The sequence below is a fragment of the Muntiacus reevesi genome, chromosome 2 (genome assembly GCF_963930625.1).
Source record: "Muntiacus reevesi chromosome 2, mMunRee1.1, whole genome shotgun sequence".
Taxonomy (NCBI): Eukaryota; Metazoa; Chordata; class Mammalia; order Artiodactyla; family Cervidae; genus Muntiacus; species Muntiacus reevesi.
The window spans coordinates 227,400,909-227,422,089 of NC_089250.1; the positions used below are offsets into that span (position 1 = coordinate 227,400,909).

General features: G+C 60.7%; 2 protein-coding genes across 7 annotated transcripts in view; both read right to left on the bottom strand.

Annotated features, from left to right (window-relative positions):
- Positions 1-200: 200 nt before the first annotated feature.
- PABPN1L (PABPN1 like, cytoplasmic) lies at positions 201-3,122 on the bottom strand. The gene is made up of 7 exons (XM_065919332.1): positions 2,874-3,122; positions 2,380-2,518; positions 1,998-2,050; positions 1,347-1,453; positions 1,152-1,239; positions 590-732; positions 201-470 (listed from the first exon to the last, which is right to left on the bottom strand). The coding sequence occupies exons 1-7, from the start codon at positions 3,120-3,122 to the stop codon at positions 431-433; spliced, it is 819 nt and encodes a 272-aa protein (XP_065775404.1). The 3' UTR covers positions 201-430.
- Positions 3,123-5,469: 2,347 nt separating this feature from the next.
- Positions 5,470-21,181, bottom strand: part of CBFA2T3 (CBFA2/RUNX1 partner transcriptional co-repressor 3) — an 80,588-nt gene continuing 64,876 nt past the window's right edge. For all 6 annotated transcript variants that reach the window (XM_065925200.1, XM_065925198.1, XM_065925203.1 and 3 more), the window contains 7 exons: positions 17,532-17,713; positions 16,711-16,934; positions 14,084-14,169; positions 13,308-13,506; positions 12,793-12,861; positions 12,355-12,545; positions 5,470-11,157 (listed from right to left, as the gene is read on the bottom strand). In XM_065925200.1, coding sequence (XP_065781272.1) covers positions 10,858-11,157; positions 12,355-12,545; positions 12,793-12,861; positions 13,308-13,506; positions 14,084-14,169; positions 16,711-16,934; positions 17,532-17,713 — 1,251 coding nt within the window. In that variant the 3' untranslated portion in view covers positions 5,470-10,857. The remainder of the gene's footprint in view (positions 11,158-12,354; positions 12,546-12,792; positions 12,862-13,307; positions 13,507-14,083; positions 14,170-16,710; positions 16,935-17,531; positions 17,714-21,181) is intronic.

Consider the following 21,181-nt stretch of genomic DNA (forward strand, 5'->3'; position numbering starts at 1 on the left):
CAGATTGAGTCACCCAGCAACTGCTTTCTCTGCACCTGAGGAAACAGCGTCCAAGTGAGGCGAATAAAGGGGACACTGTTGCCATGTGCCTTTAAAAAATATTCAAGTTTAATAATTTATACTTTACCAATAAGACACATATTTCTACTTTTCTATAAAAGGCGTTAGTGAAACATCCCTGAGTAAGTCGAGCCGGCGCTGACCCCGTGGTGCCCGGACCTCACCTGCCCACAGCTTCGTCCCATGCCCTCCACAGCCTTGACTGGCGTCCGCGCCAGACCCACCCTGTGCCCCGCTCCGTGCACGGTGGCCTTGGTGGGGTCCGGCAGTCCTCCAGCGGAATGAAGGAGGAGGGGAAGTTATTCTTAGGAGCACCGCTGTTGATTCCTGACCAAGTGGCAAGCCCCACTCTCAAAATCCCGTTCTCGCTTCAATACGGAGAAAACCACGGTGAGAATCTTCCGCGTCCCCTGCGGGAAGGAGAATGGGAGGTGAGCGGCCTCCAGAGCTCCGCCCACCGGGCCCCTCCCCACCCACCGGACCCCACCCCCGCCCCAATAGGATCCCGCCCTCCCAGGGCCCCGCCCACCGGCTCCGCCCTCGTGGTCTGGAACGGGCCCCGCCTTGGAGACCGCTGTGGGGGAAGGATCCCACTCTGGCGCCTGGGTGTCCTCGAAGGCCTCCGCGGTCCGTGGAACTGATCCCTGGTAAATTGGTCCTTTTGGGCAGCACCTGGAAACAAAGGCCAAGTCCGCCTGAGATCTTTGTTCTCATATCCTCCTCCCCACCCCTAACCAAGACGAAGACTAAAGCTGCCTTCCGGGGTTTCCCTGCTGAAGGCTCTTAAGCAGGTGAGCATAGGCCCCAGCACCCACCAGGCCCTGGCGGCCCCAGGGCATGAGGCTGCCTGAGGCATCAGACCCTAGCCTGGTCCCAGTCATCTCAAGATCCCCACTTAGGCCACAACAGTCCAGCCACAGCCTCAAGTCAAGCCAGCATCTCCCCCTGCAGGTGGAGTCTGGGTCAGGAAGGAAGCTGCAGTCCAGCAGATGTGCCCAAACACCAGAGACTGGCAAAGGGCCAGGCTGGGGCAGCTGTGTGTCCTTGCCACTTGCCCCACCCCCACCCCCTCGTCTTGCAGTGACACTCACCTTGATGACCCGGCCTCGAAAGATGCTCTTGTCCAGCTCCACAGCGGCCTGGGCCGAGCTCTCGGTGGCAAACTCTATGTAGGCATAGCTGGGATGGAGCAGGGGCCAGTGAGGGCAATGCTTACCCAGGCATAGCTGTCCTCCCCGGGCACCGGACCCTTCCTCGAGGTCACCTCCCCAAGGCCCCACACTGACCCCTTGGGGTGTCCAGAGAACTTGTCGCACAGGATGGTGACCCGGTGGATCTCCCCACAGTGGTTGAAATAGGCCTCCAGCTCCTGGGCCGTGCCCCCATAGTCCACCTGCCAGGCACGGGCCATGGTGGGGGGCCTTGTGCACCGGCCTCCCCCTCCCAGGGGCTCCTGCAGCACATTTTCTTGGTAGAGAGGGGTTGATTGGGCCCCGGGGTTGGGGGTAGTAGCTTGGGCCTCTGTCCCCCTCCCCTTTTGGAGGAGGGGACTGGCTACCCAGAGGAATGTTCCCCAAGTTCACTGGCCTAGGCAGGGGTTGTGGCTTTTTTGAGTGGAATTTGTTGCCAGTGATCTGCTCACCCGGAGACTGCACGTAGAATCCCTGAATCCTAGGCTACAGTGGGTCTGACCACAAAGAGTCCACACTCCGTCTTGGGGATGCCCCCTCATTGGACCCCCAACCCAGGCCACAGTGGGTCTGACCACTGAGGGTCTCCGCTCCCTCTTGGAGATGCCCCTTTATCAGACGCCCCTCCTGTTTCTCCTTTTCAGGCCTGTGTGGCTTTGGAGTCTGCTCCTGAAACACGGCCCTTCGCCCTTCCTTTAATCCTCTCAGCCAGGAGGGGGCTGCAGTTGCCCTCCTCCCCTCACTCACATTTCCCACATAGACGGATCTGTGGTCAGCCGCTGCCTTCTCCAGGGGTCTGTCTGTGGAGAGAGGGGCTTCAGGACCAGGGGCTTGTCCTGGGCAGGGGGCTCCCGGCAGCTGCTAAGGGCAGGCACCCCACCTGGGTGGCTCAGTCCTCACTCCTCTGGGAAGAGGTGCACCCGCATCTCTCGGGGACTCTTGGGGAAGACCACCCCTTGGGGCTTATCCAGAAGGCCCCACTGCCAGGCTGGACCTCATGGAAACCCCAGCCTCTCCCTGAGAATTTGCAATCATCCCAATTTACCAGGAAAGGGGGCTCAGAGCCATGCAACCGAGGACTCAGGCCCGCGGCCCAGGACAGTGGTCGGCCTGGTCCGCTGGCTCCTACCTGTCTCGGGACTCAGTAACTGCCTGGCCAGCAGGGCCCCAGCAGCTTCCTCTCCTTCATCCAGTTCCTGCACCATGGGCGGCTCCGGCCCCTGGGCCTGCTCCATGGCCCACAGCTTCAGTTTGATGGCCTCTAGCTCCTGCCAGCACATGGCCCAGGCTGAGCCTCGAGGTGGGACAGCCCCTAGGCTTCCCTGGAGCGAGGACAGAGGGGATGGGCCTGCCGGTCCTCAGGTCATGCTGGGGGCTCCCCGGAGGGGTGAGGGAAGCGGTGAGGACCCGGGCCTACAGGAAGCCCCTTTTATCCACCCCAGCACACAGAGGCCTCTCCAGCCTGTGTGTGGCAGGTGTCCATCCCTACACCCTCCTCCAGGCGGGGGACAGTGGCCCTCTGACCCCTGGAGGCAGAGCTACAGCAGTCTATCCCCTGGCCCCAGGTTCTCCCGGTTCCCAAGATCCCGCTGGCTTCCCCCAGGCGTTCCACTCAGTGGTTACCTGGTCAGGCACTGGGCACTCAGCCAGGCCCTCCCTCTCCAAGAGAGACAGCAGGAAGCCGGCATCTTCCTCATCGTCTTCCTCAGCTTCCCCCGTCTCCTCCTCCTCCCTGCCAGCCCCTGCGCCCAGACGGGTCTTCTCGGCCGGGCTCCAGGCCCCCCAGCCCTGGGCCTCGGGGTCTGAGGAAGCCCTCTGGAGCCAGGCCTCAGTAGGGGGAGGGAAGAGGGCGCGGCTGAGGAAGGGCCACATGGCGGCAGGGGTATGGGGCAGGCCAGGCTTCCGGGCTCACTCCACGCCAGCACCTGCCTGCGCCCTCCTGGGTTTTAAGCCCGCCCTCCCAAGCCAGGTGTTCCCACTAGAGGCTTCAGCGGTCTCCCGACTGGGGCCAAGCCTCCACTCTGGCTTCTGGGCCCTGAGAGATCAGAGGCCAGACCCCTGCCCCGGGCCCTTCTTCCTTGCGGAGCGGCCCCTCCGGGACACTCAAGATGGAGAGGGTGCAGCTGAGGTGGGGCTCAGAGGTCTACTCCCCCAGAGCTCAGCCTCACCCACCAGGATGCAGGAGTTGTCCACGGGGTTGTCTATGGGGTTGTTGTCCACACGCCTTGCTATGTCATGCCTCCAGTGGTCGACCACCGTTAGGATGACACAGGCACGAGCAAGTTACCTGAGTGTGCAGAAGCGAAAGTGGGGCATGGGGGTCAGAGCAGGCTTCCCGGAGGAGGTGGCGTTTGAGCCAGCCTTCACAGATTGGGTCAGGCTGAGCTGAGGTGAGCATGGCCTGGGTGAAGGGAACAGCTTGAACAAAGGTCTGGAGGTGGGGGTTGGGTACCACGGGGTCAGAGGTCTTGCAGAGTGGGGTCCTGGGCCAGAGGAGAGACGTCCCTCCTCTTAACCCCCATGGATCCCCCACGGACCCTCCCCCCTCAACCCTAGCTCTTAGGTGGGAACCCTTGAGGAAACCGCAGGCCTGTGCATATCAGGCCTGGATACCAGGGGCTTGACGGCAGCTTGTCAAATCTTGGCCTCTTCCCCTCATTCTCCTCAAGGGCGGCTGCAGGCCTGTGTCCCTGGGTGCCTTGGTTTCCGGTCTCCCCTCCCAGCAGCTGCTCTGGCCTTTTTGCGCCCTGGTATGGCATCCTCCTGAGTGTCTGCTCACCCAGCAGGTATCGCACCTTCCAGGCTGTAGCTGGTAGGTGCCTGCTGGACCTCTTGGGGTCTCTTTCCTGGGATGTGGAGCTGGGTGATGGGAGAGTTGAAGCCTGTGGACCTTGGGGGCCAGAGGTGGGAGGACAAGGCATGTGCTGTAGGGCCCGCAGTGGCTGCCTTTTTCCTCTTGGCTCTGTTCTCACCTCTGGAGAAGCTGAACTAAGCCTGCGTTTTCCCCCCTCCACCCCCCAGGCCCTGGAGGGAAAGGAGCCGGCCTGAGCTGGCTGTCAGCCTATAGGCATGGCCTCCTAGCTCCCAGCCCTCCTGCCTGCGACAGCTCTTCTCCCCTTGGCTGCACATGGCTTCATGCACTTGCATGTCTGAGGCCCCTGGGGCACTATTGCCAGTGTGCTGCTGCTTCCAGGAAGCCTTCCTGATTGCTCCCTCTTGTGGCCGCAGTGCCCAGGCCTCTGTTGGTCCTATGTAAGGCACAGGTCCCCAGGTTCCCCCCACCCCGGCTGGCCAGAGTGCCTCAAGGGCAGCACTGAGGACATGGCCCCGGCCCAAGGCTGGTGGATGAGGACAGAAGTGCGGCTGCCGCAGATCTCTCTCTCATAGCTCAGGGCAGTCAGCTCCCCTCACTTGCGGGCCAAGACTCCATGAAAGGCCCAGGCGCCTCCCTCTACCTCCACATGGGTGAGGGACAGCACGGCAGCTGTGTCCAAGCCAAGGGCCGGCTGGACTCTGGCCTGGCCCGGCAGGCTCCTCTGAGCTCAGACCTCTGCAATGGAAAATTGCTGTCATCCCCTCTGTGCCGGCACTGCTGACACACCAGGCCCGCTGGGGCTCCCGCCAGCCGCCTGGCGTGGGGACAGGCTCGCCCCCACGCTGGCCTTTCCAATGACGCCGTTCAGAATACACCATGTTCCAGGCTGGGCTGGAGTATTAATAACAGCCTCCTCCCAGGACCGCCCCCAATCCCAGAGCCCTAGCCCGGGACACCCACTCTGGACAGGACCTGCCCTGTGAGCCGGGATACTATGGCAGGGACACCCTGGCTCTTTGGGGTCCAGGTGTCCCTTCCCTCGGCGTCCACCCTCAGAGCTTGTGGATGGTGCCTACACGGCCACAGGGAGGGGTGCTTGGGCCCTTGAAGCCTTGAAGTCAAGGTTGTCCCAACCAACTCGAGGACACACCTTTGAGCGTTCACCGCCCCTCCCCCCCCACCACCTCCCCCGCGCCCCTTGGCCAGAACTCAGGAGGCAAGTCATCTGCCCCGTCCCGCTGACACTCCCACCCTGCGTCACATGTTCATCCACCCTCATGGGGCAGGGTCTTGTCCCTCTTGCCTGGCCCCGAGAAGGCCCCCACACAAATCTGTGTGAAGTGGGCGTAGATGGAGTCGCCGGACACTCAAGGAGACGTGGAGCCAGTGTTGGCGAATGGCGGCTTTATTCCATGACACAGAACCCACAGGGCCTCGAACAGAGAGATGGGGGTTGTGGGAGGGTGGCTGCCAGGACCCTGCACAGCACGGAGGAAGACGGCCTGGCCCCTTTGGGAGAATTAAAACATAGCGTGAGATGAAAAGAAGAGGACGTGGACAGTCAGTCTGTCCCCACCAAGCTGTGTGTGGTTGTGCCTGGCCTGGTTCCCACTGCCCGAGCCCCTCACCCATGGATGCCGGCCTGGTTGGGCCCCTAGCCCTACATTCAGACGTTTAAGGTTGGGCTCCCATTGAGCCCGCTATGTTGCGTAACTGCTGTAGGGGGTCTCTGGTGAGGTGCCCCAGGGGCTGACTTAATTGAAATGAAAAGAACAGAAAGCAGGCAGACAGAGTTTTCTGAACACTTCGGACCATATGGGTTGCTCCAGACACTCGGCTCCCCAGGCCTCCTCCGTGTGGGCTGTCCAGTCCCCTCAACTCCGCCGCCTCCTCCTAGGCCAGCAGGACGAATCTGGTGGGGGGACGGGGGACTGCAGGATACCTGTGGGCCTTGGGGGCCTGGAGGCAGTTGTGCGGCCGCAGGGACCAGGGAAAGATGAGGTGGGGGCTGCACTAGGCCTCCAGGGTCCTGGGAATGCCGGCCTCATCAGCCTGGGTGGGGCTCCTTCTCTGCTCTCCAGCTCTGAGGGGCTCACTCCCAGCTCTGGGACCCCCAGATGGAAGACAGGCAAGGAGGGAAGGTAGAGCCAACAATGATTACCCGGAGAAGGGGCTCTGGGAGCCCTGGTGTCTGGTGCCAGGCAGCTTGGGGCTCTGTCTCCCTCCCTTCCTCGGAACACCTCTGGGTAGTGACCCCTGGTGACAAGGAAAGCAGCAGGCATCGCGCCCGACCCCCCCAATCCACCCTCAGCAGTGTCCAAGTCTTGCCAGGGAATGTGCCTCCCTGATGGATGTCCCTGGTCACAGGGCCCCTGAGCAGCTGTGTGGGCCGCCTCCAGCACCTCTCCTGGCCCAAGGCCACCACACTTGCCAGGCGGGCCCAGACTGGCCAGAGCTGTTGCTACAGTGTCGGTCCAATCTGCCTACAATGCCTGTAGCGGAACCTGGTCTGTCCCTGGAGCAGGCCTGGATTCATGGGAGGGGCACTGGGAGGGGATGGCCAAGGTGGCTTTGGGTCACTGAGGGTGTTGGTGCTACACTGGGTCCTGGCTGGGAATGGGCTGAGGCATGGTTGTCTGGGTTAGATGGAGACACATGCATGGCGTGCAGACGGGCAGATGGTGGAAGGATGAATGGGGGACCAGGTGACAAAGAGTAATGGAGAGACGGACAAATGGATGGACGGATGAGTGAGGGACTGGATGGCCAGAGAGGTGACCAGATTGGTCAGAAGGATGAACTGATAAAAGAATCAAGAGATAATTTACAGATAGCCTGAAGAGATGGGCAAAACAATGGGCAGACACATGTGCTATAGAACTGGGTCAGGCAAGGTGGGTGGACTCTGGTGTCCTTTTGAGGATGTATTTGGAAGAACTGGTGAACAGAAGAGAGTCAGAGCCGGTCCTGACCTCTCTCCACAGTGTCATTGGGATGAAACCAGGAGGAAGGCCCCTCTCTTGGCCCCTTCCCAGAAGGCCGGCTCCTCTGTCCTACAGCCCGTACCCTCCTGGCCCTGAGGCTTTCTCCAGCTCTCCTCTCTGCCCTGTAGTACCCAAGGCTTTCCTTTGGTCCTGGTGGGCCATAGGGATAGGAAGCCTTCTAATTCCGACAGGGTCTGGGGTGTGCCAGCCTGTCCACACAGGGAATGGGGGGCACTGGTCTTTGCCAACAGAATACCCCCAGACACCACGTGGGGACAGTGACACATCCTAGGAGAACAGCCAGAGAGCACAGTGGGTGGGTAAGGTCAAAGGGCCTCACACCAGGGGCTTTCCACGGGAGTCAGGGGGCCCGGGCCAGCATCTGCCACCCTGGTCTTTCCATCCTCCCTGGTGTGGCCTGGTGGGCTGGCAGCTGTGGCTGCTGCCCACCTCTCTCTGCCCTCCTATCCTTACTTTGGCCTCAGAATGGGGGTAAAGCTGCTGTTTCGGCCTGACTTGCGGGGAGGGAGGTTCTGCCAGCAGCCACATCTAACAGAGCTTTGGGGTCACCAGCGTGTCGAACCTGGGCCTCATGGGAGGGGATCCCCACACATGCACCAACCGCCAGAGAGCCCAGGGGCAGGACAGCCTCGGGGCAGAGAGAAGAGGCGGGACCCCTTCTGTCCAGACGTCCTCTTTGCTTAAGAAAGGCAGCTGCTGCAGATGCAAACTGTGGGAAAACACGGACCCCCAGTCCCCTTCCCACCAGGGCTACTCATTCTGAGTTTGCCTCTTCAAGCAGGGCCTGAATGCAGTGACTAACAGAAACAGGCTCCCAGGGCACGGAGGAGGCCTGCCTCGTGTGACCCGGCCCGCACCTTTGGGATCTGCTGACACGGCGCCCACGGGAACGCCTTCCCTCGGCGTTTCTAAGGCCCACGGCGCCTCCCTCCCACCCTGGGCCTCAGCCTTCGACTGTGCTGCCCACCCGGCCACCACCCTCTGACCCTGTGGACACTCTCTGCTGGCAGGGGCTCTGTCGGTTTGTGACTGGCCCCTCACGTGAGGCTTCTGCAGCCCCGGCCAGCAGCAGGTCTTGGTGTATGAGATACAGGTGTGGAGGGTCACACCAGGAAGGCAGCTTTTCCCAGGGGGCTTGCAGCGACCTCTTCCCAACAACTGGGGTGGGAGGGACTGCCCCACCTCAGACCCTCAGCCTGTGGTCTGGCCCTGCAGGCTGGTCTGGACTGACGCCACCAGCTGGCCAATATGCTACCACCCCTGGCGTGCCCGCTTGTCCTTGAAGAGAAGCAGAGGCCAGCCAAGCCCACCTGTGGGGCTGCAGTAGTCCTGACATCAGGGTCTTGAACCACTCCCCCCCGCCACCAGACCCCGGGCTGCCCTGGGCACCACCCGCGCCCACTACCAGCAACCTCATAGGAACAGAGGCCAAGGGGAGGTGGGCCTACATCATAGCATGTGCAAAACTGCCATTCCAACAGGTTCAGCGCTTGTAAGAGAGCAGACTGCACGTGTGACTGGTGCCTCACGAAAGCCTGAATCCCACGTGGCCCCTGCTCTTCTGAAACCCACAGAAGTGAGCCTCTGAGAGGCTGGCAGCCCTGCACAGCCCACAGGCTTTCTGGAGGGCGAGAGGTCTAGCTGGGCGGTCAGAGTTAGGGCTCCTGCCAGGTGGGGTTTGAACAGCACCTCATCTGTGGCGACCGGATGGAGTCCTTCCTCTCAGTACTCAAAGGATAAGTTCTCACAACTCTGGAAAGTAACAGTGATCAACACACACATTGCTGCCTGGAAGACCACAGTTCGGATTTCTCTGAAAACCTAGTTCCTATGCTTTACATACCTCCATGGTTTCTCTTAATTTTTTATTTGGCAAACATCTCTTCTTTATTATCATCATCATGAATATCATCATTTGGACCTCTGCAAGGACTATATACATTCACATTATCATATACCATTGACTTCTTGCCTCTCGGCAGGCCCCTGGGCTCTCGGTTTCAGTAGCTGGTCACTATTGCACTCCAGTCCTGGAACTTCTTACAGCCATGCAGTAAAACCCCGATCAGAGACCGTGTCTGCTGTTTGTTCTCCCACTGAGTACAGATCAGAATTTCCGTATTCCTTTATTTCCTCCTTGAGATCGCTGGGGGAGCGAGTGGGATGGGGGTCAGGGTGAGGCGTGGGGCGGGGACTTCAGAGAGACCATCCCCTGAGGAAGAGCTGGACAAAAATGCAGGGTTATATACAGCTGGTCAAGTCTCCAGAAGGTGCAGGGAGGGCAAATTGCTTTTCTTTGTGGGTTTTTTTTTTTTTTTTTTCCTTTTTCTGCAAAAGTATGACGACAGGAGAGGGGCTACAGGAAACACGGGGGCTGGGACGGAGAGACGAGCTGGGCGGCAGGCTCGTGTAGTGGGCGGCAGAGGTAGAGGAGGACGAGGAGAAGCAGCAGTGGAAGGCGTGGTGGCTGTCTCCTCGCGCTGGGAAAAGCAGTCGAGAATCAACCCGAAAGATTGTCACAGTTTTGTCTCGGAATTATATTCTCTCTCGGAAGGACACATTAGCACTTTTTTCACAAGTGAAAAGGATGAAATGTGATGGAAATTCACAGAAGGTGTGAGGACGGACAAGATACCCTTCCTGCGCGTGTGCAGATGCATGCTGGGTGTGTCCCAGCACACATGCACACACACACTTGCACACACGTGTGGGTGCCGAGGGCCTCACTGCCCACCCCACCCGGCCCCAGTGGAGGCGCTGCCATGGAGTTGAAAAGAAAGAAGTTGCTTCCTGTTGGACAAAACACTCCAAACCCCAATACCCCATCGCCCCCCAAACAGAATCAAAGCAAGAGAAAAGACGGACATTGGAACAAGCCCAGGCATGGAGGAAAACAGTGAAAAACATCCTTTGGCAGTGACAACAAAATTTTGGATTTTGACTTCTTGTGTATGTTTTTTGGATTTCCTTTGGAGCAGAGGTGTGTCCGGCGTCCTTGGCTAGCTAGCTGGCAAGGTAGTTTACAGGTATGCTTCCTTTCAGTTCAGTTCATTTCCGTCGCTCAGTCGTGTCCGACTCTTTGCGACCCCATGGACTGCAGCATGCTTCCTTTACCTTTTTTTTTCTTTTTTTTAAAAAAACTTTTTGGATTTCTACTTAAAGCCAAAGAATTTGACATTAAAGGAGAAAAAATTCTGAAATGAAAAATTACGACTTGAGTCTGACATCTTTCTCACCAGCCTCACCGCATTGGCCACACACCCCTAGGGTGGTTTCTGTGAACTGGCGGCTCGGATCTCCGGCTATGAAAGAACAGTTTTCCTTTTGCCTTTTGAATCAGGCAAGGGGAGAAAACCTCAGTTTTCTTTGTCCATTTCTGAGTAGCTCTCTTGCCACAAAGTCCCCCAAAATTCTTCAATGAAAATATAAGCCATCAAACAATTCTATTTTTTCATTGAAGAGAAAGTATGTGAAAGTCATAAAGAGAGAAAAACAAGACAGAGAGCAAGACAGGGAGGGAGAGGTGGGTGTGGACGAGCGGTTCACCTCTGGCCGGCGTCCACCCGCCGCCTCAAGTTCAACGGGTGGTTTCTGAGGATTCAGAAGAGGTCGAGGTGTGATCGTCAGGTAGCTGAGGAAGTCGTGTGGATGCAGTCTTGTTGGTTCTGTTTTCTTTTGGAGAGAAGCAGTAGCAGCGGTGACTCCCATGGTCGGCTCCCAGGGCTGGGTGTGTGTCCTGCGGGCCGGGCGGGGCTGGGCAGTTCGATGGGCATCAGGTCCTGGAGGGTCAGCGGGGTGCTGCGTCCAGGGGGCCGGGTGGGCCAGGAGAGCCAGGGCGGGAAGGCCCAGTGGAGCCCGCCTCGCTGGGGCTGGCAGCAGCCGGGGGCAGGCAGGGGCCCAGGCCTGTGGCAGTGTCGGACTGTCCGGGCACAGGCTCGGCTACGGCAGCCGTGGGACCCTGCAGGCTCTGTCCGCACACATGGTGGTGCTTCTCCCAGTCCTTGTGCTGGCAGAAGGAGCCACAGTAGCGGGCCGCGTTGCAACCGCTGCATGTCTCGCTGGCCTTGCGCCCACAATTCCAGCAGCTCTGGAGGTGAGGGGGGACGATCAGAGTGGCCCAGATTCGCCCCCTGTTTCCCCCGAGCACCTACCCAGCTGCAGACCAGGCACACACTCCAAACACACCGGCTCAAACCCAGCCACAGCATCACAGAGCAAGAAGAGAAGAAAACTCAACGCTCCCAGGCTCGCAGGTGACCCTCTGCAGACATGGCCCCTTGCCTGGGCCACTCTGGCAGGACAGGCTCCCACCACCAGGTTCATGGTGTGCCATGGCCCCTTCCCTCTCTTTCAGGAATCCCTCCTGGCACTGCCAGGGCTTTGATACCAGAATGTCACAGCCTGGGCAGAGTAAAGGGGTGGTGAGTGCCCACAGCTGCTGAAGTCCTTTCCCTACCTCTGGGCCTCTGCTTCTTTTTTGTGGAACGAGCAATGACCCCAGCCACCCATGTGAGCAGAAGGTGGGCAGGGATTCTACCTTCCAAAGGCCGGAGGTAGCAGCGTGGGCTGTGGGGTGGGGAAGCCAAGCCTCCCTGGCAGGAAGGCCCACCCGCCCAGGTAGCCTCCCCCCCATGTGCGTCCATGGTCTGAAGCTGCACAGGCCGTCCTCCTGCGTCCCCTCTCCCTTGGTCCCTCAGACCATCAGGTCTGTCTGCTCCAGCTGAGAGTGCAGTGGAAAAGAGATGCACATGGGCAGCACCTGACCGGGAGTCATCTCATTTCCTCCCAGGGCCGGCCCAGCACAGACAGGCCCAGGGGATTTTGAAGTGCCCTCCTTAAAGACAGTCCAGGGGCCCCTGGAGAGGGCTGCACCCTCCTCTTCACCTCTCTGCCTTCCGAGCCATTCTCAGACAAGGAGAGAATGTATGTGGTCATCCAGGGTTCCCACCTGCCCCACCAGACCGGTCCAGCTCCCAGACACACGGGCGCCAGCATGGTGACTTGCACGCCCTTCTGCTCAGAGAGGTCGTGGGCTTTAGTGTCAGCCAGCCTGGGTTTGAACAACAGTCCCACCACTTCCTGGGGAGTGACCTGGGGTGAGCCAGCCACTCTCTGGAGGCCTCAGTTTCCACATCTGTACAATCGGGACACCCACAGGATCCAGCTCACCAGGCCACGTGGGGTCAAGAGGCCCCGAGCGGGGCTGCACAAGGTCACGTGGCTGGGAGGTGGTAGAGCCAAGGTGGCGCCCTGGACTGGGGGCGGGGGAGGGGGGCAGCCCTACCTCGCTGGAGTCCTCCTGCTGGTTGACCACAGTGAGGGCGTCCTCGGAGGCCTGCCGCCGCGCCTCGGCCAGGGCCCGCTCCATCTTGGCCCGCTCTGTGCTGATGAGCTCATGGGCCTTGCGCTCAGCGTCAGACACAGCTTTCTGCAGCTCTGACATTGCCTGCCGCTTCACCTCGTTCACCGCCTCCTCTGAAAAAGACACCTCGGGCTGTTCATCTAGAGGGCCAGTCCAGCTGGATCTCCTCTGCCCACAACCCCGGAGCGGGCAGCCAGGCATGGTTGTGGGGAAATCTCCAAAGCCTGCCCTCTACTGTGTGCAGACTGCCATGCCCTGGAGGGTGGAGAGTGGGTCAGCAGGCCTGGGAAGGCCCTGCTGGGCCCCTCCAGCATACGGGGAGGGTGGGAGAGTCTGGGGCCCCAGGCCATCCTCACTCACCCGCCTTTCTCCAGATCTCCTCGGGCATGTAGCCAGACAGGGTCCGAGGCATGAACTCCCGGTGGACATCTGAAACACAGGGACACCAGCGTCACACACAAGATGGAGCCTCGCCTGGTTGGGCCCTGGGGGCAGGGCGTGGGAGTGACCTTGGGGGTTCCTGAGGTACACATGGGGGAAACCCTGTCTCTGCAGCTGGTGGAGGGGGAACAGGGCAATGTCATGAAGGGAGACTGTCAGGGGCAATGGGCCTTGGATTTGACTGGGAGCTGGGCCGAGATGGCCTCTCTCAGGTTCCACAGTCATCAGGCCCCCGGGGGCCTCCTAGTGCCGAGCCCCTGTCCCATCGGAACCAAGAACTGGGCCTCCCCGCAGGTCAGGCAGTGTCTGTGCAGCAGAAGACCCTTCTTCTCCAGGTGGGGTGGCTTGGGTACTATTTCCTTGCAGGGCCATGATCAGTGATGGCCTGGCCCCTGGTCCCCCTGCATCGGCCCCACACGTGCCCCCCAGCGCACCTAGCTGAGCACCCTCTGTGCCTGTGGAGCTGCCGAGGGGCCGGGCGGTCGGCCCAGGGCCCTTCTTGCTGTCCTCTGCTGCGTTGCTGCAGCGCCGGATCCAGTGGTTGAGCTCCTCGCGGTCAGCCTCCTGGCAGCGGCGCAGCACGGTCAGCGACCGCCGCGTCTTCTCGGCCATGTCCATGATGCAGTTTAGGAGCTGTGGGTACCCAGGGTGGGTGAGTCGCACGCAGAGGAGGACGCCTGGGACACTGTCCCACACTCCAGCCCGGTCCACCCGACTGTGTAGCCTGCCCACAGCTCTTGAGGCGTTGGCTGGAAAACCCATTTCTGCTGCTGCGAAAGATCCCTGAGCACCTGCGCAAGGACTGGGGAGGCACCCAGGGCTCCCACTGGTGGGGAGACTGTCCAGGACCCAGAGCTGGAGCTCTCCTTGCAGTCCTGGAGTTGTGGTCTGCCCCGTGGAGCAGAGGGGTCAGTGCTGCTCTGGGGACCGCCCTTCTCTTGGGCTCCCCTCCCCAAAAGGACATGGGGTGGGCATGACCTGAAAATGGTGTTGAAGGGGTCCAACCCTCATGGCCAAGGGACCTTCCTCAGGGAGACAGTCCATGGTGGCCCAGGGGGGAGTGTTCTGAGGGTTGGCCAGGAGTGCAGAAGCAGAGGTTTGGGCACAGGGCTGAGGGAGGGCACAGCAGCCGGCCCCTGCAGCCTCTGCAGGTTGGGCAGGGCGCCTGGGAGTGGCTGCGGCACCCCGTGGCCTGAGCCTGGACACTCACGTTATTGAGGTGCTTCCACTCTTCTGCCCACTCGCGCTCCGTGAGCCTGTGGTCAATCACTTCCTCAGGCCGGGATCCGTGCATTGCTGCGGAGGGAGCGTAAGCTCAGGCCCCGCCCCTGCCAATCAAGCCCCGCCCCTGCTCACGCCCCCACCCAGGCCCCTCCCACAGGCTGTGCCCTCGTAGGGTAAGTTGGGAGGTGAGGAAGGGAACCCAGGGCTCTGACCCTCTCTTTGCCCACCGCCCTGGGTGGAGTGGGTCAGGAACAGGCCTCTCCTTTACTCATGCTTGAGAGGAAGAAACCAGTGTCCCCATCCCTCGCTTTGACTACTCCTTCTCCTTCCCCAAATTTAGCCACTCTCTCTTTCTGCCCCCTGCTGCCAGAGAAATGGCAGTGGACCTCACTTAAGGGGCGTCTCCACTGCTCAGGGTCTCCTTGTGGCTGCCTGGCTTCAACTCACACTGTACTGCTTTTCCTGAGCTAGCTGAACTCCTATGCACCCTCCAAAGCCCGGGTGGCAGGCTCCTTCCTCCTCAGCAGCCTTGTGCTCCCAGATTCCCTTAAGCCCTGTATATCTCTGGTTGTTTAGTAATCAAGGTGCTTCCTTGCTTGTTCTCAATCACCCAGCAGACTGTGTCAGTCCACAGGGCAGGGCTGGCAGGGCCTGTTCCCCTCCGTGGGCTGAGGTCCCGGGCTGAGCTCTCGCTTGGTAACAGGGGTGCATGGCTTAATCTTCTGGGTCTCAAATAAGCAGCTCCAAGTGTGGTCTCCTGGGAATCAGTGGGGCTTGAAAAGGTCAAAAGCCCTGGCACTCATTCCCCATGGGGCCTGGGCCCCTTGTCTTACCTGTGGCCTCAGTTTCCCAGCCTGCCTGCCTCCCTAGTGGGAGGGGAGAGCCCCTGGTGTGGATTGAGGAGGGCTCTGTACTTAGTGCTTTACCCATTCACCCCTGCTTCATCCTCTAGGGGAGGGGGTCATGTTGTTATTTCCACTTTACAGATGAGGAAACTGAGGCTGGTTAAGGGGACATGTTGACCAAGGTCAAGCAAGGTCAACTGGTGCTGGGGCTGTGCTCTTAGCCACTGGCTGGTACAGCTCCAGGGGCTGAAACAATGGGATGCCCCCACCCCCTAAACAGAAACAAAATAACCATGAGCCGAGAAATTCATGCCAGAGGGGCAGCATCTGGTGTTCTCATAGCTTCTCCTCTTATACTGCTTGAAATACCAAACACGATCACCCTCACTGTGACCCAGCATGTTCCATGCTTCCTGGGCTGGGGTCTACTTAGGCCTTTCTTGGTCCCCAAACCTGAAACACCTCCTCAAATTGCAACCAAGGTGGGAGGTGGTAGCCACATCCCGCTGTCCACCCACCGCCCTGCCCTGCTGCTCATGGAGCTGGGGCCCGCGCCAACGCCCCAACCAAAATAGTGGCTGAGATCTGCCTGACAGCTGGCGTTTATTTTTGCGTTAGCAGAAGCGGATGGGAATTAGCACCTGCCTGACCCGGCTGTGGGGAGCCAGACGCTGTCACCTGCTGCCTAGGCCCAGGCCCTGGCAGCTCCCGTAGGGAGGAGGTGGGGAGATGGCCTGATAAGGGGCAAGGCCTCTGCTGACCCTGCCTCTGGGCCCCCGGTTGGTGTCCTGGGCCTCCGTCTCAGGGGCAGCCTTTGCAGGCTGGTCTTATTCATCTCTTTGACCAGCACAGAGGAGGCTCAGAAGGCCAGTGGTCATTGCTAGATGACTTTGGGCATGTCCATTACCCCTCTGGGCCTCAGTCTGCCCATCTGTGATGTGGGTGGGCTAACACATCACACAGGTGTATCAGAACACATTGGGGGTGCCGCCTTCTGGAGCCCAGTAAAGCATACAGTGCCAACCAGACTTCCACCAAGAGCTATCACCCTGCCACCAGCACAGCTGGGCCTGATGGCACCCACTCTGGACCCAGCCCTCTATTAACCCCTCATGCCCCAAGGGCAGGACTGCTCATAGACCAATCAGCAGAGAGGCTGCAGGTGTGCGGGAGCCGGGGGGCCGTCACTTGCCCAGGGGTACACCTGAGGAATCTCAGAGCTCAGAGGACCAGGCAGTCCTGCCCCCAGGGGTGTGGCTCCAGCACCCAGTCTCTCTCATCTCCTTCCTCTGCTCAGGGACCACCTCCTAAGGATCTGGTATTTTGGTGTTGATGCCCGTCCCGTTAGAGGGCAGAACTGGCCATGTGTGATCAGTGGTGCATTCCGCTGATCCCTTGGGGCACCCAGGTCTTGGAGGCAAGGCCACAGCTCCTATGACTTGGGGACCCCCATGTGCCAGGTGTTTCCTGGCTACCATGCACCCCAAGAGGCTCTAAGTCCCCCAGGACAGGTACTTCTGCAGCCATGGTGCCCCTCCCTCCATGGGGAGGGGTCTTTCTGGGTCTGGGGGATGTCGGGTTGCCCCCCAGGACAGAATCTCAAAAGATGACTGTCCCTCAGGCTTCCGGCACAGCCCAACTGGGGTGGGGTGCAGATCCTTCCTCTGCATTGTGTTCTCAGGTCCCTCCTTCCAGATAGATGTGTCCAGGCGGTGCCCGCCTGCAGGTACACACAGCCGCCCTGGCCGCCCCTGCCCACACCACTCACCCAGCTGCCGATGGCGCTCCCGCAGCTCCCGGGGGTCAAGGTGGCGGTAGGAGTCCCGGAAGTGGTGGGCCATGGCCATGTCCTCCAGGCGGTAGTGTGGGGGCGGTGGTGGGTGGGGCAGCCCGTTGCTGGGGCTGTAGCGCTGGGCGGGGCTCAGGGTGCATGGCCGTTTGCTGAGGTGGTCTGGGTGCAGTGGGTCCCGGTCTGACCCATTCTCTTTGGTCCTGGTCCAGAGAGCAGGTGGGGACAGTGGTCAAGGGACCACGAGCCATGGACCGAGGGGAGAGAGGGAGGCAGGGCCGTGGACAGAGTGAGCGAGTGGTAGACAGACCTGCCCACTGGGGGTCTGGCGCCCCCTTTCCCCTCCTTCTCAGGGGTGCGGTTTCCTGGGGCTTGGAGGTCAGGGTGCTTGGGTCTTCTTGGAGAGAGTGGGGAGAGACAGCCTTCCCTGGCAGCAGGACACACACCCGCACTGTGACCCAGCAGTGGGTGTCAGCCCAGCACCTGGGGACCTTGGGCACACCTGTGGGGAACTCCTGTCGGGCAGACTCTCTCCTGCCTTCTCCCTTGTCCTCCCGGGGTGGGGTGATGGGCATCTGAGTCCTCAAGAGGCCTTGCCACGGCCAGAGAGGGTGGCCTCCCAGTGATCAGCCTGTGCGGTTAAGGCTGAACTTGACCAGCCCAGTGGCGGCAGCCACGGAACACAACACAGTTTCCACCTGGGTTCTCAGCCCTGGCACTGGGCACCTGCTGAGCCTCGGCAGGAGGGCAGCTCTCAGGAGCCAGAAGGGGAGGGCGCTGCCTGCTGCGCCCCTAGGTACCTGTCGGGGGTCCTCCTCTTGCCGTTGTCATTAACCTCCAGCAGGAGCTCCGAGGAGTCGACAGGGGAAGAGGCGTCAGCATCCAGCAGGGCTTGCTCATGCTGGGCCAGGTACTGTGCAGGGCTCTGCTTGGCCAGGCGGGCGCAGTGCAGGAGCTCCCGCTGCAGCAGGGGCAGGTTAGCCTGTGGGGAGGGCGGGATGGGCTTGGACTGTTTGCCGGCTGAGGTCAGGGCACAAGGGTGCTCAGATGTGAGGCAGGGAGGCCAATGGCCAGCATTGCTCTGTGACTTTGGGCAAGATGCACGCCCTCTCTGGGCCTCGAATTCCTCTGCTACAGCTTGGGAATGAGGGTAAGACCATGCCCCCAGGGGATTTGGGGTTTTTTCCCATCACTAAACTCTCTTCTGCTCTGGCATCAGAAGGCGAGGAGGGCTTCTCCTCAGGACACACTGCCTGTACCTGTGGGAGCAGGTCTTGGGTGAACCCCTCTCGGAGGAGGGGTGAGGCTCAGAGTGGAGGGGCGGCCCCCACACTCAACTTGCACCATGGAGGAGCAGGACCCCAGCACACCTGCCCTGGATGGCTGGCCCCTGCCTTCCCACTCCCTGTGGGTCCCCAGCCTGGCCTGGAAGGAAGGCTCTGTGTGCCCACATCGCTGAGCCGACACGTGGTCACCTCCCGGGGGAGGGGGTGGTCTGGACACGACCACTTGGCTCCACATTTGTGGGTTGGGGCACCACGGCACAGCAGGGTGTGGTGTGTGTGGGGTGGGTACAGGATTCAAATGCAGATCTGGCCTGCGACACCCGGACGTGACCGCTGTGTCCTCCAGCCTCCGCCCTCACCGGGCTCTGGGCCTGCCAGCTGGGCCGCAGGGGACTCTGTGGTCTTCCCAGAACCACCGTTGGGCAAGGGGTGCAGGCTGGATGGGGGCCCAGCGGCAGGCTGCTCGGGACAGCCAGAGTTCTGAGTATTTGTAAATAAATGCAGTTCCTCAACTTTCTCATGGTGTTTCCAAGCTGCCTCGCAGCCCCTCCCACCTCCGCCTCCCCAGCCCCCGCCTGCCATCCACCCGGATGGATCAAGCAGCCGATGCGTTTTTGTGAAGCAGCGCCGGCTGCCAGGCCTGTTTTTCTATTTGGATAGCTGAACAAGGGCCAGCCCGCCATCTGTTGAACACGTTAGGAGCATGAGCTGGGAAAGGAGGTCCCGGGAGATCGGAAGACGCCAAACATCCTCCCTCCCCCTCCTCTCCCGGCACAGCAGGGCGGGGACAGCACGGCTGGCCGCTGTCCGCCCGCCACCCATGGAAACATCTGGATTCCTGGCCAGCTGGGGCCAGCTGGGAGCGGGGGCCCTGGGCAGAGGGCCGGCCGGGTGGGTGGCATCTCCCAGCTCCTGGAAAGCCCACCACACAGCCACGCACAGTGTTGGGCTCAGGAGAGGATGCAGGGCTGTTGGGGCCCTGGGCTGGGGGACTGGGGACCCCAGGCAGGAAGAAATGGGTAGAGATTGGGGGGGCCTCATGCCCCTCCAATACAGCAGCCTGAGTGCTGTCTCCAGGATTCAGGGCACCCGGGATGCCTCACCACTGAGATGTGAACCCTGTTCTGCTGCTTGATCAAAGGCTCCACCCTGCCCTCTTCCCAGAGGGGAACTGAGGCCGGAGGGTGACGGTGTCAGTGGAGCAGGTGTCTCTCATGTAATGAGGGTTTATGATGTTTCTATTGTCTCCACTGCACACACAGCCTGCATGACTGGGGGCCCTGTGTCAGCCCACCCTGGCTATGCTGTGTGACTGTGGGCAGGTCACTTAACTTCTCTGACTCCTGCCTCACCTGCAGCTGGAGCTGCGAGAAGCTGTGGCTCCTCCCATTCCTCCTGTGAGTTTACTGGTCCAGTCCCACCTGGGGAGGTGGGTGGTCACACTCCAGGGACCCGAGAGGAGACTGGGAAATGGGGGTTTCAATTACCCGAGGGCAGAGCTGGGTGTGAGCCTGGTGGACCGGATGCAGCTCCTGCCTCTTTCATAGGAGATGGCCTGGGGGGCCACCAGGCAGGTGCACCATGGTGGGCCTGGGGGGGCCATCAATTCACTGGAAGGCACTGTCCTTGTGGCTCCCAGGTCATAGGTGGGAAAACTGAGCCCACCCCACCCCCCACAGCAGGCCGGCACACCCTGCAGGCTCCCTGCAGCGCTCTGCACTCTGAAGAGGCCAGGGTCCTACAGTGAATGGGGGGCAGGGGAGGGGCACTCCCCGGGCAGGGCTCTGGCCGGTGCCTTGTCCACAAGACTGGGGAACAGGCCTGACCTGCCCAGAAGCCCCATGTCAGGCAGGCTAATGGACTCTGTCCCTGACAGCACCTTGGTCTAGGGCCCTGGGCAGGGCCATGGGCATTCAGTGTGGCCAGCACATCCCTCACCCCAGCTGCCTGTTCCCGGGAGGGCAGTCAGGGCACGAGAGTCCTGACAGCCCTATGGCTGTGCTGAGGGCAGAGGGGACACCGAGGCAGGCGGTGCCAGGTTGGGTGTGCCCCTGAGAGGAGGCAGAGGGTGCCGAGCTCAAGGGGCAGGGGGCTGCAGGCCTGGTTGGGTGATAGCAGGGATGTGTCGTGTTTTCCCTACTCCTGGTAAACATGGGCAGCCGACACGGGGGGCGGCGTCTGCTGTAAATATCTGATCTGACAGAAGAAGCAGGCGTGCGGTGTCCCCAAAGATGGGGAGCGAGGAGTCAGCAGTAAGTTGAAAGGAGGAGCGGGAAGGGCTCCTGATGAATGCAAATGACTGCCAGATGGGGAAGCCTGGGCTCAGCTCAGCGTGAGCTCAGCAGGGCGTGGGCGGGAGGGCAGGAAGGCGAGAGGAGGCAGTGGATGTGGGGGCGTGACGTGGGGTCCCCTCGGAGAAAGGTGCGGGCCTGGGGCACACCCTGTGCAGGCCGGGGGACTTGGAGTCAATGGATTCTGGTACCCCTCCACAGGCGGGGGCCTCAGTTTCCCTGCCTGTTAACTGGACACAGTGGCAGTGTCTGTGCCGCCCCCTGAGGGCTGCTGGGTGCTCGGCGGGGGCAGCTGCAGAAGAGCTTTTGAGGGGATACCTGTCTGTGGAACCCCTGAAACCCCCAGATGAATGGAGCACATGCCAAATTCTTTGCCTGATCACTCCCTGCAACCTTCCCAACAGCCCGAGAATAGCTCCTAAGTTACAGCCGCAGACATGGAGGCACTCCATAAGTGGGACTCGCCCGGCCCAGGACCACAGGGGCTAAGTGGCAAAGTCAGGGCTTGAACCTGAACACATCTGCTCTGGCCTGTCCCCTGGAAGGCAGGCCCCACCGGCGCACAGCATGCACGGAGGGATGAACCCACAGCTGTGAGCATCACTGTGGCCCAGAAAACAAGAGCCCGAGTGGCAGATGTCAGCCGCATTCAGGGTGGGTGCTTCCCAAGTGCGCTGTGGAACCTGACCTGAGGAGGTGAGAGAGCAGAGGTGCCTGTGGTCAGATACGTTTGGGGAGTACCTTGTCTCCACTTGCTCTGGGAGATGTGCAGTGCTCACAGGGGAGCGAAGGCCCTGAGAAGTCCTGCAGGGCAGACTCGGGTCTGAGGCTGTCTGCACCTACACTCCTCCCGGTTTTGTGCGGAAGCTTTGC

Excerpts from the sequence above, each read along its gene's own strand:
- PABPN1L (XM_065919332.1), bottom strand. The coding sequence starts at position 3,122 with ATGTGGCCCTTCCTCAGCCGCGCCCTCTTCCCTCCCCCTACTGAGGCC. Across the intron at positions 2,519-2,873 it reads AGTGCCCAGTGCCTGACCAG|GAGCTAGAGGCCATCAAACT; the intron begins GTAACCACTGAG and ends ATGTGCTGGCAG. Across the intron at positions 471-589 it reads AGACCACGAGGGCGGAGCCG|GGGACGCGGAAGATTCTCAC; the intron begins GTGGGCGGGGCC and ends TCCTTCCCGCAG.